Source organism: Vidua chalybeata, chromosome 14, assembly GCF_026979565.1.
Source record: "Vidua chalybeata isolate OUT-0048 chromosome 14, bVidCha1 merged haplotype, whole genome shotgun sequence".
Taxonomy (NCBI): Eukaryota; Metazoa; Chordata; class Aves; order Passeriformes; family Viduidae; genus Vidua; species Vidua chalybeata.
In genome coordinates this window covers 1,018,962-1,032,234 of record NC_071543.1, presented here as the reverse complement: position 1 = coordinate 1,032,234, position 13,273 = coordinate 1,018,962, and the positions used below count along the sequence as shown (strand labels likewise).

The window sequence follows — 13,273 nt, the reverse complement described above, 5'->3', positions numbered from 1 at the left end:
TGCCCATCCCCTTTGTGCCGCTGTCACAGCTCTGCCGTGGCAAAGCCCACCCCATCCTTGCTGTGAGCGTACCTGCAGCAGCAGCTCCCTCAGCCTGTGCAGCTGTGACTCCAGCTGCTTGTTGTGGTCCTCCAGGATCTGCATCCGCGTCTCCAGGCGGCTCTTGTGCTGCCGCAGGATCCGCGCTTCTGCCAGGAGCTCCTCGTTACGTGGGTCTTGCACGGATTCAGGGGAGCCTGTGGCCAAGGTTGGAGACTCCACTGCCTCATCATGCTGCCATTTCAAACGTCTCAGCTCTCCCTGGAGGATCCTGCAGGACAGCCCAGGTCAGCATCCCCTCAATCCTTCCTAGAGACTGCTGGAAACACCCGGGAGCTGCACACGGGGGGTGGCCCGCGACTCAGACAAAGCTTTGCCATTTGTGGAGCTCAAGGGCCAGGATGCTGCACTGCAGAGAGGTCTGTCTGTGGCTCTACCCCACACGGGGGGTTCACAGATGTGCAACCACTTTCCCAGGAGGCTGAAAACAGGGGCAGGGAAAGCACCACCTCCTCCTGAGCTGGTGTGCCCTGCCTAGAGAGCCTCACCCTGGTCCAGAGCAGCAATAGCACTGCTCATGAGGGGCTCAGGGACAAGAAGGACAGGGTGCCCTGGGCCCACTTCAACCCGTTTGGGGTTCAGGAGGGAACAGACAGGTTCTGTGGGTGTAGGAAGGAATATTTTGGGGAACTGAGTCATCTCCCTTCCTCGGAAAGCACACCCTCACCGAGTTTCAGTGCTCAGCTTAGACACCCTCCAAAACTGCCCTCTCAGCATCTGCAATCCCCACCTCCAGACCCAGCAGCATCCCCTGGTTCCACTCTGAGCTCTACAAGGCTTCTCCAGTCCCTTCCCCCCTCTCAGGCTATAGCCCCCACTTTCAGAGCTGCCCGTGTCTCTACCTGTTTTCATCCTCCAAGTGGGCCAGGACTCTCTCCAGCTCTCCCTTGTCATCCATGTTGAGGCCTCCTGGAACCTGCTGGCTGCCCCCAGGCTCTCTGTCCGTGATGGGGCTGGAATGGCGCAGCAGGTACTGGTCCTCATCCCTGTTCCAGCACAGGAGAAACACCTTCATTAGGAAAATCATGGGATTTGTGCGCCCTTGGGGAAGGGCAGCATAGAGGGAGGCAGTTTCATAGGGGAGCTCCTGGCTGCTCCTGGCCTAGAGCTCAGATGTTTGTTGTTGGGGGTGCCCAAGAGCCTCTCACTCAATGGGATTGGGATGGAAAGCATTCCTGTACCCTGGCTAGGCATGGATAGAGCCACAGGAGCCCTGACTCATCAGGAGGTGAGGAAAAGGGAAAGGAGAACTCACAGGCTGTCATCAGGGGACAGGCTGTCACTGAAGAAGGAACAGTTCTGGCTTTCCATCTCTGCAAGCCTGGAGGGAAGAGAAAAAGGTTGAGATATGGTCAGAGACACCCTAAATGTCTGCTCAGCTACTTGCAGCAGGCCCTGTAAGACCCCTCTCTGCAGGGTCTCCCACCTGGCCTGCACCGATCTGTCCTTCTGCACAGGCTCTAGAGAGTTTTGCCTTTTTAAAAACCAAAATACACTGCTGCTCTGGGTGTAAGTCTCTAGAATAAAGAGCTGGTGCTGTGCAGTCGGCTCAGCCTCCTCTCTCACAAGGAAAGGAAAGGGATGTAAGAATTCCAGCTCCAGCTGAGGCTTCCTGTACCCCTTGGGTCCCCAGAGCAAGGGCAGAGGCACTACAAACCACAGGGCAGCAGCAGTGGGAAGCTGGCAAACAGCTCTGGTGAGGACACAGAGCAGAACAAGACACTGAGGGATGTGCCTGCTGAGAATCCATCCAGCAGCTCATACTGGCAAGGGCAGGACAGCACTTGGGGGCTCCTGCATCGCCGAGACATCGGCTGTCAAAATGCACGGTCTTTGCTGCCAATTTACACAGCCCCAGCCACGTCCCAGGCAGGTTTGCCCGGCTGTGCAGCGTGCTGGGGCAGGCGGAGGGCTCTGTGACCATCTATCTGCCCCAAAGCCCCCCACCCCCAGCAGGGTGATGCTCCATGCCCCGGCAGGACAGCAGAGCTGTGGTGGTACCTGCTGGCAAAGTGCTCGATCCGGGAGTGTGTGTCGGCATGCGGTAACATCGGGGAGGAGGCTGGGCTGCAAGAAATGCACACCGGTCAGCAGGCTGGACAGAGACTGATCCCACCTGGCTGAGAGGCAGGGACGGGCTGGACAGAGAGACTGAAATCTCCATTCCTTCAAGAACAAGGTGGCATATCACCCCCAGAGCAAGTGCTACTCCAGCCCTCCCCCAGGAGCCCTGTATGAGCTGAGGTGCTCTTTCCATCCACAGAAGCCATGTCTCATTCTGGGCCAAAAGACATCACCCAGGGCACAGCCAACTCACGTCTCAGAGAAGTCGGCCTCGAGCACAGACTGGACGGGCAGGTAACCTCTCTGTGGGTGCTTGCTGAAGTACTGCTTGGACCGAAACTTGTTCTTCAGTGTCGTGGCAAAGTCTCTCATGTTCTCGCTGGATGTGGTCTGCAGAGACACAAATATGACACAGGTTTAATGAAAACTGGGGGACCACAGCTCAGCGCCCACAATAAGATATCCCCTCAGGCTGGGCATGAGCTCCATGGGGGAAGAGGCAGATAGAACTGAGGAAGCAAGGAGGGCACACAGCAGATCTGTGAGCCTGTCCTGGGGCTGGCACAGGCCAAGCTGGGCACTGGAGGCCATGTACCCTGCTCACCAGGAGCCCCAGATGGCAAGGCAAGATGTTTCCATTTGCCATCTGAATGGCAGTTGTCTTCTGGTAAGTGGGCAGTTTTCCTTATCTCTTCCACAGCCCATCCTCTCTCAGGGGAGACATCTGCTGATAATGGGCTATTGAATGTCACTGCAGGACTGATAAGAACTGGAACATCCCACTGGGAGATGCTCTGCCCAGAGGGAGGAGCCAAGCATTCCTACCTGGATATAATCTGGAGTTTCTGGAACACCAGCACGGCTTTTCCTGCACTGGATTTCCCAGAGGAACAGCTGCCTCTTCCACTGGGTCTTCAAAGGAAGATTACACCCTTTCCTAGAGGATCACTGCTCCAACAGAAGCACACCTGACGCTCCAGGAGGACTGCAGCCACAATTCCCATTGGACTGTGGCCAACCCCCTGACTAACAGGGTGTCAGGCTGTATTCTGATTCTGTCAGTGTTGTTTTGGTTCACTGCATTGTTTATTTTATCTTTTTATTTTCTTCCCTAATAAAGAACTGTTATTCCTGCTCCCATATTTTTTACCTGAGAGCCCCCCTCAATTTCAAATTTATGACAGTTTGGAGGGAGGGGGGGTCTACATTTTTCCATTTCAGAGGAGGCTCCTGCCTTCCTTAGCAGACACCTGTCTTTCCAAACCAAGACACCATGAGCCCCAGAACAGCAGGGACACAGGCAGCCTCCAGCATGCAGGGGGTACAAAACTACACGAGAGATCCACTTCGGGCTGCACCAGCCTAAACATCACAAGGCTGCTGCCATCAGTGGGCCCTGCTGTGTGCCAGGGCCCTCCCAGCCCAGCCCAGCTCCGTACCGGGGTGTAGTACTCCATGATGGGGTAGTGCAGCTTGTTGCCTTTGCTGGCTCGCCCGGTGAGGAAGCAGGTCTGGCAGATATCCACATTGAACTGCTTCAGGCTCCGATACCTGGAGAGGTCAAGAGGCCATAGGGAAGCATTGGAAGTCACCAAAACACGTGTTTAAAGCCCAAGAAAAGGTCAGTGGGAGGGGACAGAGGTGGCCTGAGTCGCTCTAACACCCCAGTGAACCCACAGTGCTGATGGCTGAAGTCCCCAGGAAAGCACTCTGCTCCTTCCCCTTAGCTGGCACCTGCTCTGCCCTGCCAGGAACACTGCTGGCTGCAGAGCTGCGCGCTCCCCCAGGAGCACAGAGTAACTCAGCTCTGTCCTGCAGCACAGCACACACTGCCCTTGGGGCCAGGGTCCATATGACAGCCCTTACCTGAACCCCTTGATGGGGCACTGCCGGCAGACGGAGCACTTGGTCTGGTGCTTCACCTGCTCGGCCATGGTCACCCGGTGCAGCACCGCCAGCCACACCATGGACTGTGGCTCCAGGTTGGCCCACTCCAGGAACTGGGATGCCTCAATGGCAGACTTCCCATTGCTCTGGGGAGGGAGAGGAAGGGACTGCTCAGAGCTGGGAGGCGGCCACGGTGGGGTGCAGGTCCCCTGCCACCTCGGGAGCCTGTCCCCAGCACGGCTGCTTGCTGCAGGCGGGGCGAGGGCCGCGGCCCTGCACTCACAAAGCGGAAGCAGCTGCGGATGCTGGGCTCCACGTTGCTGCCCCCGAACGCTGCCACCTCCCCCAGCTGGCGCGGGACCTGGATGGCCTCGTGGAGCAGGACGCCCAGGTGCCGCTGGTCACACAGGCCCCCGGCGTTTGCCACCTGGCTGAAGAGATCTGGGGGCACACAGACACGCAGCTGACGGCCCAGCGGCAGGCAGGCACGGGGAGCAGGGTGCGGGTCACAGCAGGGACCCCACTGACCGCCTCCAGCACAGAGCTCAAATACGAGGAGAAACCTGAGCTATGATTCAATAACTTCTACCAGTGGCCTTCCAGTTCCTAATAGCCAGTTTAGTGTCTTCTTAAGAGAGGGGTTACCCGCATCATTTATTAAACAGCCCCAGCTAGCCTGCTCTCTGTGAATCAGCCTAATCCCTTCATTTAACACCTTGGTGCTCCCTGTGCCACACAGCATTGCCCTCCACAATATCCCATGGTTAAAATGCAGCGAGGAAAGCAATTTGCCTGAAACCTACTTCCCCCCAGCCATGGTATTTTCCTTCTGGAAAGCACTGGATAACGTTCCTGTGTGCCTTCTCTGCACTGTTCCTTACAGTGCCATGCAAGCAAGATCACTGCAGCACCAGTCAGTCTACAAAAACACCTCCTAATTCCAGTGGTGTAGGCCTAGGGAGGGAGGGAGAGGTGATGATGCAAGCAGCTTAGTCACTGCAGGAAAGCTGTTTCTTTGCTCTTCCCGGGCAAAGAAGGTCTGAGCCAGGAAACAAAACCATTCCTGTTTTCCCGAGGTGAATTCACGCCAGATTCCAGGGGAGGCAGACAAGGGACTCACACTGGAACTTCTCCTTGACCTCTGTCCCGCACAGACACGCAATGCCCGTCTTGAAAGAGAGAGCCCTCATCTTCCCACTGCGGCCACTGCAGGACGAGATAAGCACAGCTTTGCAAATGTTCCAGAGCGGGTTTTTTTTTTTGGCGGGGGGGGGTGGGGGGGTCATCGAGGCAAGCACACAGCAGGCAGCCTCCCTCACTAGCAGCCAGACCCTTTGTGCAGCGCTGCCAGCTGGAAGAGCAGCACGGGGGCTTCCTCCCAGGCCTGGCAGCCCCACAGCTCGGGGGACCCTGAGGGAGAGGTACCTGTCAAAGACGTTCAGCAGCCAGTTGAGGCTCATGTCCACGCAGAGGGGCACGTTCACCAGGATGCCCCGCTCCTCCTCCAGCCGCTCGTAGAGGGCGGTCAGGCAGTGGATCACCTCCACTACGTCCATCGCCCGGTCGCTGGGCTGCAGGTCGTGCTCGTTGAAGATTTCCAAAGCCGTGGCCAGGGTGACCATGTCCACTGCACAGAAAGCACAGGCAGAGGCAACAGAGGGAAAGAGAGAGGTGAGAGATGCAGTCCCACCCTAACCTGGGGCAGTGTTAGTCCCACTGTGTTGGGAAAGATGCTGGAAAGGATGGGTGCAGCTCCTAGAATTTCTCTCCTGCCTGTAAACTTCTCCCAAAACACCACATCTCCACCAGAATGGTGGCACCATTCTCTGTGACCTTCCTTCCTCATTTCTGTGTCCAGCCATGGCCATGAAAACGCTACCCATGGAAGGCTCTGTGCAGAGCCCAGTGCTGGCCTCTCTGCACGTGCCAGATCCCTCTGGGGTCGCTGTGGGGACATGAGGGGGCACAGAGCCCCCCCAGACCCTACAAGCACCTGCCCAGAGATGGATCAGTCCTGTCTCCAGCTCTGGCAGGGTGAGGGAGTTAAGGCACAAACCCAAAGCAGGGCTAGGACAGTGTGAGGTGCCCTGCTTTCAGATTTCTGTGGCTGCAGGTTGTACGTGCTACTGTGTTAGCAACCAGCAATATTTCTTTCCTGAAAGTCTTTGAGACCTTTTATATTCACAGTACCCATGGGACTGTGTGCCTTTTCCACACTGTAACTTCACTCTGTGGAAAAATCCTCCCTTCTCCTGTCAAAGCTGCTACACTTGCACTGGGAAGCCCCAGTTTCCATGCCAGGGAGTATCACTCCTGCCCACCCTCGTGTCCACACTGCCCACGGCTGCATATGGCTCTGATCTATCCCTCGCTGCCTCTTTCCTACACAGCCACTCCACCAAGCTTCTCATGATGGGAAAGCTGCCTTGGCAATCTCCTTGCCCTTTTCTCAAGTGTATCTTGAATAAAGAGCATTTATCCAAGTCATTTCTGGAGTGGGAAGAAGGTGACAATGCAGCATGTGAGATGCAAGAGATGCACAAGCAGCACACAGGAGAGCTCTCCTTTGCTCTTCGCCCTTGTTTCCTCTCCACACCCTGCCTGCTGCTGCACGGACACCTTAACAGGGTGGCAAAAACTTTATTCCATTTGCATTACATCATCCCTGAATGGGTACAGGACAGCCTGATCACCACAGTGTGGTGATCCACGCTCCACAGCCAGGGTTCGGCTCCCTTGAGAACCCAAACTCCTCTTACCCTGACTCACTGCCTTCTTCCAGCCCTTTCACAGGATGTCAAGGAGCACAGGTCTGCCTGGGCCCCACTGCTGCCTGCCTCTACCTCCTCCCCTTCATGAGCAATTAATTCAGGAGGAGGATTTCCCTCAGCCTGCTGCTACTTAATTTTGAAGAGGTGACAGGCTTTGTCAAAAGCTCTGAGCAGCCAAGGATGCTGTAGCTATCAAATTCCCACCTGCCTGCTTGCCAGTTCCACCAGAAACTCCTCAGCAGTTTCCAGGGAGTAGTTGCCTCTTGGAGAGATGTTTGAACTCCTGTTGGATCATAGTCACCTGGCTATTAATGCTCCAATTTTCACCAAGAGTGCAGAAGTCAGGTTTATTGGCTCCATTCCTCCTCTTTAAGCAGCGAAGCCCTCTCTGTCCCTGCCAGTGAGGCTGGCTTCATCTCTCAGTTACATCCACACCTTCTCCATGCTCCTTTGGAGCTGCCTGGTGAGCTCCTGCCTGACCCCATAGCTTTGTAACCCTGAGCTGGACCACTTTGTTCTCCTTTCCCTTTGGACACCACCTGCCCTCGAGTCATTTCCACCCCAAGCTGTAAAGAAAGGCGTTGACACAGACTGGTGCGTTTGTTCAGCTTCCCAGGCTGATCTTCCTGGTTCCTCGCCTCAGCTACCTATCCCCTGGTGCCTCCTGCCTTTGATGTGCTGATAAAAGCTTGTGTTAGTTCAATGCTGTCGCTGAGGGAGAGCCAGCAGGAGGGAAACCCTTCCCACACTCACATCGAAGGGCTTTTTGCACCCGCCGGAGTTTCATGGCCGTCCGATACGCAGAGAACTTGATGTTGTTCAAATCCGCTGCAGTGACAGGGGAAAACAAGAATAAAACCACAGCACAACATCCTCATCTCCAGGGCAGGAAGCAGCAGTTGCAGCTCTCAGACCCCAGCAGAGCAGTGCAGGAGAGTGAGGAGCAGAGCCTGGCAGGGGTCACACCTGTGGGAACCCAGGGCAAGGGGAGTATCCCCCTGTCTGCCCTGGGCTGCTCTGACTCCCAGGGAAGCACTGGCTTTGACCCCCGTTCATGGAGAAGGCCTCCTAAGCCTCAAGGTAAACCAGAAACCACAAAAGTGTGAAATAGATTGTAGAGATTGTAGAGAGCAGTGTAGTGTGTCACATGGGTGAGAAATTTAGGGTTTAGGATTTTTAGTATGTTATAGATGGGTTCAAGATGGAGGGTACAGGGTGTTGTCTCGAGTTCCTTTCTTCTCTCTTCTTCTTCCTCTTTCTTCTTGGGTTTAGGTGATATCGTGTAATTGGGTGGGAAAATCTGCATTGTGGGTCTTTAGGGGTCAGTAATTTAGGTGTCACTTCTTAATTGGGTAGCTTAGTTTTTGATTAGACAGAAAAAGTTTTGTAACAAGAGATTGTTGGCCATTTTTGTGCTGTTTTTCCTGCACGCAGAGTCTGGTGCAGACAGTGCTGAAGTTTTGGGAAGATGACAATAAACAGAAGCTGAAGACCAAAAAAGTCCAATGTGTCCCTCGTTCCTGACACAGAGCTGCTCCAGGAGGGTCTCCCTGCCAGGGGAGCCCCGGGGAGTTGCCCAACTTGGGGCTCACAAACCCACAACACCTCACTGCTTTGGGGGACCCTGTGCCACAGAGGGGAGCAGGGGGCCTGGGGGAACCTCACATGCACCCCCCATGCTGCAAAAAGGGCACGAGCTACTCAGATGGTTCTGTGACAGCCTCCTTACCCAGCGTCTGGTACAACTCTGTCATCTTTGGGTGGTCCCAGCACGTTGTCTGGGCCTGGTGGCTGGAAGCAAAATAGATGGAGACCAAGAGTCAATTGGGTAACCAAAAGCTGCCGTGAGAGATTAAAAAAGGGGCCTGGCCAGCGCTGGGAGCAAGTGTTTCAGAGTCTGCAGACACTGCTGGATCCCCCTGAGCACACTTCCCAGCCACAGCAGCATAAGGATGCCCACAGCAGGATATTCCCACTTGCTGCCAGCCCCCCAACCCTTCCAGCTGGCATTTCCCCTCATCTTGGGCATCCCAGCAGTCAGGGAAAGGCTGGATCTGCCAGGCTGAGGAAGATCTGCTTCACTGGAGGTGAGTTCTCACTCTCACATGGCCAGGCTAACAATCCCTCAATCCTCTCCTAACTGGTGCCCGATTCCTGATCCCTCCAGGCCAGAGAAGGCCTTGGCTGTGTCTGGGAACACACTCACTTGATGTAGTATGGCACTTTGTTGGGGGAAATGGCTCGCTCCCAGGGGACCTGGACAGAGGCTGCAAGGAGAGAAACACGTGTCAGATCAACACCAGATGCTCCTCTAAGATGCTGCTGTTTCTGATGCCAGCCCTGGCACAGCAGGACTGTGCCAACAGGTGGGTGCCTCTGAAAAGGCTGCATCTTCCCAAATCACCAGCTGGAGGTGTTGGTGCAGGCAAGGGGATGCTGCCTATAAAAAAGACTGGACTGCTGGTCTTGTTAGAGGCTTCTTGCCTCTCGAGCCAGGGGCTTTGTATCTGCTTGGCTGAGCTCAGAACTTAGGAAGAGACATTTCCTGATCCTCCTGATGATGCCCAGTGCAACCTTGTGGTGACCAGTGGGCAGGGCTCATAGCAGATGGAATTTGGGCACACAGACACAGCACTGCCTGTTATGACCAGGCTCAGACACCCAAAGCATCTGTGGTTCCCGTTGTTCCTGCTCTGTGTGCCAGCTGCAGCATCGTGGGAAGATGAGGATTCATCCCATACCAGCTGCCTGCCACCCTATGTTATATAGAGGATGAAAGCCATGGCATGACCCTCAGTTATTTTCCTTTTTCACAGGTACTGAATCAATTCCAGCAACTGGAAAAGTCATTCCTCCTTTGAGATAGGAGCATGCAGTCTGCAGAGGAGCACAGGCCAATGAATCCCACTGACATCTGGAGACTGCAGGGCTCAGCATTTCCAAGGAGGGACCCCAGGCTCTGGAGCACAACCTGCTGCCCAGTCCTTGCAGACCTGAGAGCTGTCAGCCAACAGCTCTGATCTGTAAAAACGCCACATGAATGAAAACCTCCTGAAAAGGCACATTTTTAGCCTCCAAATAACTAACACAGGAGATGAGGGACTGCCTTTTCCTGCCATCTGTTGTCTTTCTCTGAGGCTGACACAGTCCCAGTGTCTCCTGGGAGCTGCTGCTGTGGGTGTCAGCTCTGTGCTCTGAAGGGAAACCACGCTCGTATCCCACCCTTGGTCCCACAAGGTGAGGCAGCACAATTCCAGCTTTGGAGATGCCTCGTGCTTCGGCTCCCGTGCACCAGCCTGGGCACTTTTCCAGCCTCGTGCATGGCTTTGGGCTCAGGAACAGGACTTTGCACCCTGTTTTCCTGTGCCACAGCCCAGGCTGCTCTGCAGAGGCAACCTCGTGGCAGAAGCCAGGGGGACCCACTCACGTACAGGAGAGGAAGTGCTGGGAGCCCGGTCCGAAGTCCCGGTGGGCATCTTGGAGCTGCTTCAGGCGTTCGTTTATGGAGGCCTGGAGAATTGAAAACTAATTCAGTGCCAGTCCAACAGGCATTTTGGACTGATGACCCACTCAGGAAGGCTTGTGAGTGGACTCAGACATGCCCCAGCACACAGATGCCCTTCCTTCCTCTCCTATCTTGGTGTTTGTGTCCTGCTAAATCCTCTACACCTCCTCCTCCTGGGGCAGCACAGCCAAATCTCCCACTCACCTGTATCCATACTCTCACAGACATCAAAGCAGTCACAGCTGGTAGTGACCATCTCCACCAAGACATCCTGATTCTCCCTTTGCTCCTCACACTGCCTTTTCCTGACCAAGACCTCTGCAGATTTACCAGACTTTCCTCACACTGAACTGACGCTCTTCTCTTCCAGGAGCACCAGCTGTAACATCCTGCTGTGCCAAACCTTACTTTATCATCCTTGCAGGTCAGCAGTGACAGCCCTTCCCAGCATCCTCCCGCCCGTGGTTTATTTGCAGCGCTCTCTCCTGACTCCTTCCCACCTGCAGCTGTTTCCAGCGGCTGTTGATCTGCTCCAGGGTACGGGAATTCTCCATGCACAGGTGCACATCTGAGATGGCAAGCTGGTGTGCAAGATCATTGACCACTTTCACCCCATCCTTCATGGGAGAGAGCTCCTCTTTGAACAGCTGGAGTCCAGTGGGGATGGGGACACAGGCACAGAGCAAGGGAAGAAGGAAAAGAAGCAGGTGAGCAGCCAGGACTTGGATCTGATTCCTTTGCTACAAGTTAGGGTGGGCTAGTGATTACCAACTAACTGACTAACCCTCCCAACAGGGTACCTTAGCAGGGGGAAAATTACCCAAGCAAACTAACTAGGCTGCAGATTACTCCTGATAAATGAAACGGGGAGCTGCAGATTACTCCTGATAAATGAAATGGGGAGCTGCAGATTACTCCTGATAAATGAAAAGGGGACAATGACTCAACTATGCTAGCCACTGCACCTGTAGTGCCACGGTGTACAACGCCTGTGCCATGACAAGGTGCTCAGCATGGCCAGTTGCTCAGGACACTGCTGGCCAAAACCCCCCTCACAAAGCAGGGGGGCTGTGGGAAGGAGGCCTTGGCCCTGAGATCCCAGGTAATTAGGCTGCCTTGGACTGAGCAGTCCATGGGAGCAGCTCTGTCCTCCTGGGAAGCAGAACTTCATCACCTCCATGGCCAAGGCTGGAGCCTCCTCAGAGCCAGAAGTACCTTGGTGGACTGGATGTGCTCTGGCAAGGAGTCAATGAAGAGGTCCCCGATGGGTTCCCAGGTCTCCCGCACGCTTTCAGCCTGGTCCAGGGTCGTGCTGAGCTCTTCCATAGCCCCTTTAATCTCCAGCAGCTGCTCCAGGGTCCGTTCAATGTGGCGGTGCTGGTCCACACACCGCGCTGTGAGCTTCTCCCACAGCTCACTGGCCACGTTGGCCTGCTTCCAGACAAAGCGGCTGATGTTCTGGATCCGGTGCCGGGGAGACACATCTGGGAAGGCAAAGCAGGAGGGGAGCAGGCAGCAGAAATGAGAGCCCAGCCCAGAGGAGAGTGGGGCAAGGGGTGGAGGGAGGACAGAGAAATTAGAGATAAAAAAAATCTAGGGAAAACTGGGAAAAGGGAAGGAAAACACGTAATAATAGTATCCATCTCTGCACCAGCTCCTCTAGGTATCCAGCCTCTCTATCCTCACAGGCAGAAGCTGTGCTGCCTTTAAAAAACCTACCCCAGAGCACCTCATGAGGTGCTCCCATCGCAGACTGCACCAGGAGCCTCTGCCTTTTCCTGGCACAGCGACACTGCTCTGTGCCAGTCTGACCTTTGGCCAAAGGACTGGGCACAGCCTGGGCACCGTGGTGTGAGGCAGAGCACTGATGTGCTGCTTTGTGCCACAGCAGCCACCTCCACTCCGCCCTCTCCGGGCCAGCCCAGGAGGAGCTGTGAAACCAGAGAACAAAAAAGGGGCAGCTCCACAGACCTTTGCTTTCCAAAGTTGGTTCTTCTAATTCCTCAAATGGGTGCTGGGAAAGGAAAGCCTGTGCTGACTCCAGGACAGAGTAAATGTATGGCCCCCGAGATTTCACCTCTTCCATGAAAGCCTGGAGAGTAAAGCACAGAGATGAGATGGCAGGCTGAGCCAGAAAGTTGTGCCCTGGCCGCCCCCTTGCCAAGTGCTGCAATGATTTATTCACCCCATGGCCCAAACCTCACTGGAGGCACAGAGAGAGGTCAGTGTTAAGAGAAATATTTTTGCAGTTCAGGGAAGGAATGACCACCTGCCAGAAGGTGGCTCCTGCAGAGGTTTGGCCTGCAGCTTTGCTGGAGTGGGGAGGCAGAACAGCAAGCCCAGGATGGTGTGTTGAGCCAGGGCTGCACGAGAGGAGCTGTTTGATTTATGGTGCTTTCAGTGGCACTGCTTGGAGACGCTCTTCACCCGTGCAGCGAGAGCATGGCCACGCTAACAACCCTTCCAGCAGCTGCTCAGCAACAGGTCCAGCTGCTGCAGGAGCAAGGAGAGGAACAGCAGGATGCCCCAAGGCAGCACATCTGCCAGGGAAGACTTCAGAGGCACGCTGGTCTAGCACATCCTCTCCTCCCCTCCAACCACAGCTCCCACACCAGCGCTGTCTGCTGGATGGGCTGTTTGTGCACCAGGGAAGCTCCAGCAAGGATGAGGAATAGCAGCAGTGAACATCTGAATTTTGTTTTCAAGGTAAAAACAACTAAAGCCCAACAGCCACTGGCAGTGAGAAGAAAATGCTGTGAACCTGGGAGCAGGAAACTCTGATCTGCCTGGGTGCACCCCAGTTTCAGATATGATGCTAACACGTTCCTGCAGGCATCACTCATGTTCCAGCCACAGGATTGCCCCTAGACGAACCAGCCTTCCCAGGCTCCAGGATCCCAAAAGCAGAGGCCAGTGAGAGGTAGGACACAGGGAAGCTACTACAAAG

General features: G+C 55.1%; 1 protein-coding gene across 1 annotated transcript in view; it reads right to left on the bottom strand.

The window, feature by feature from the left end:
* The window catches only part of DRP2 (dystrophin related protein 2), a 38,863-nt gene that overhangs the window by 3,264 nt on the left and 22,326 nt on the right, over nt 1-13,273 (bottom strand). The window contains exons 7-23 of the mRNA XM_053955962.1: nt 12,298-12,418; nt 11,542-11,810; nt 10,827-10,973; nt 10,253-10,331; nt 9,028-9,088; nt 8,551-8,612; nt 7,575-7,649; nt 5,476-5,677; nt 5,171-5,256; nt 4,334-4,491; nt 4,030-4,196; nt 3,603-3,714; nt 2,417-2,553; nt 2,101-2,166; nt 1,355-1,420; nt 942-1,085; nt 73-310 (exon numbers count right to left, since the gene is read on the bottom strand). Of these exons, the coding sequence (XP_053811937.1) occupies nt 73-310; nt 942-1,085; nt 1,355-1,420; nt 2,101-2,166; nt 2,417-2,553; nt 3,603-3,714; nt 4,030-4,196; nt 4,334-4,491; nt 5,171-5,256; nt 5,476-5,677; nt 7,575-7,649; nt 8,551-8,612; nt 9,028-9,088; nt 10,253-10,331; nt 10,827-10,973; nt 11,542-11,810; nt 12,298-12,418 (2,190 nt within the window). The remainder of the gene's footprint in view (nt 1-72; nt 311-941; nt 1,086-1,354; nt 1,421-2,100; nt 2,167-2,416; nt 2,554-3,602; nt 3,715-4,029; nt 4,197-4,333; nt 4,492-5,170; nt 5,257-5,475; nt 5,678-7,574; nt 7,650-8,550; nt 8,613-9,027; nt 9,089-10,252; nt 10,332-10,826; nt 10,974-11,541; nt 11,811-12,297; nt 12,419-13,273) is intronic.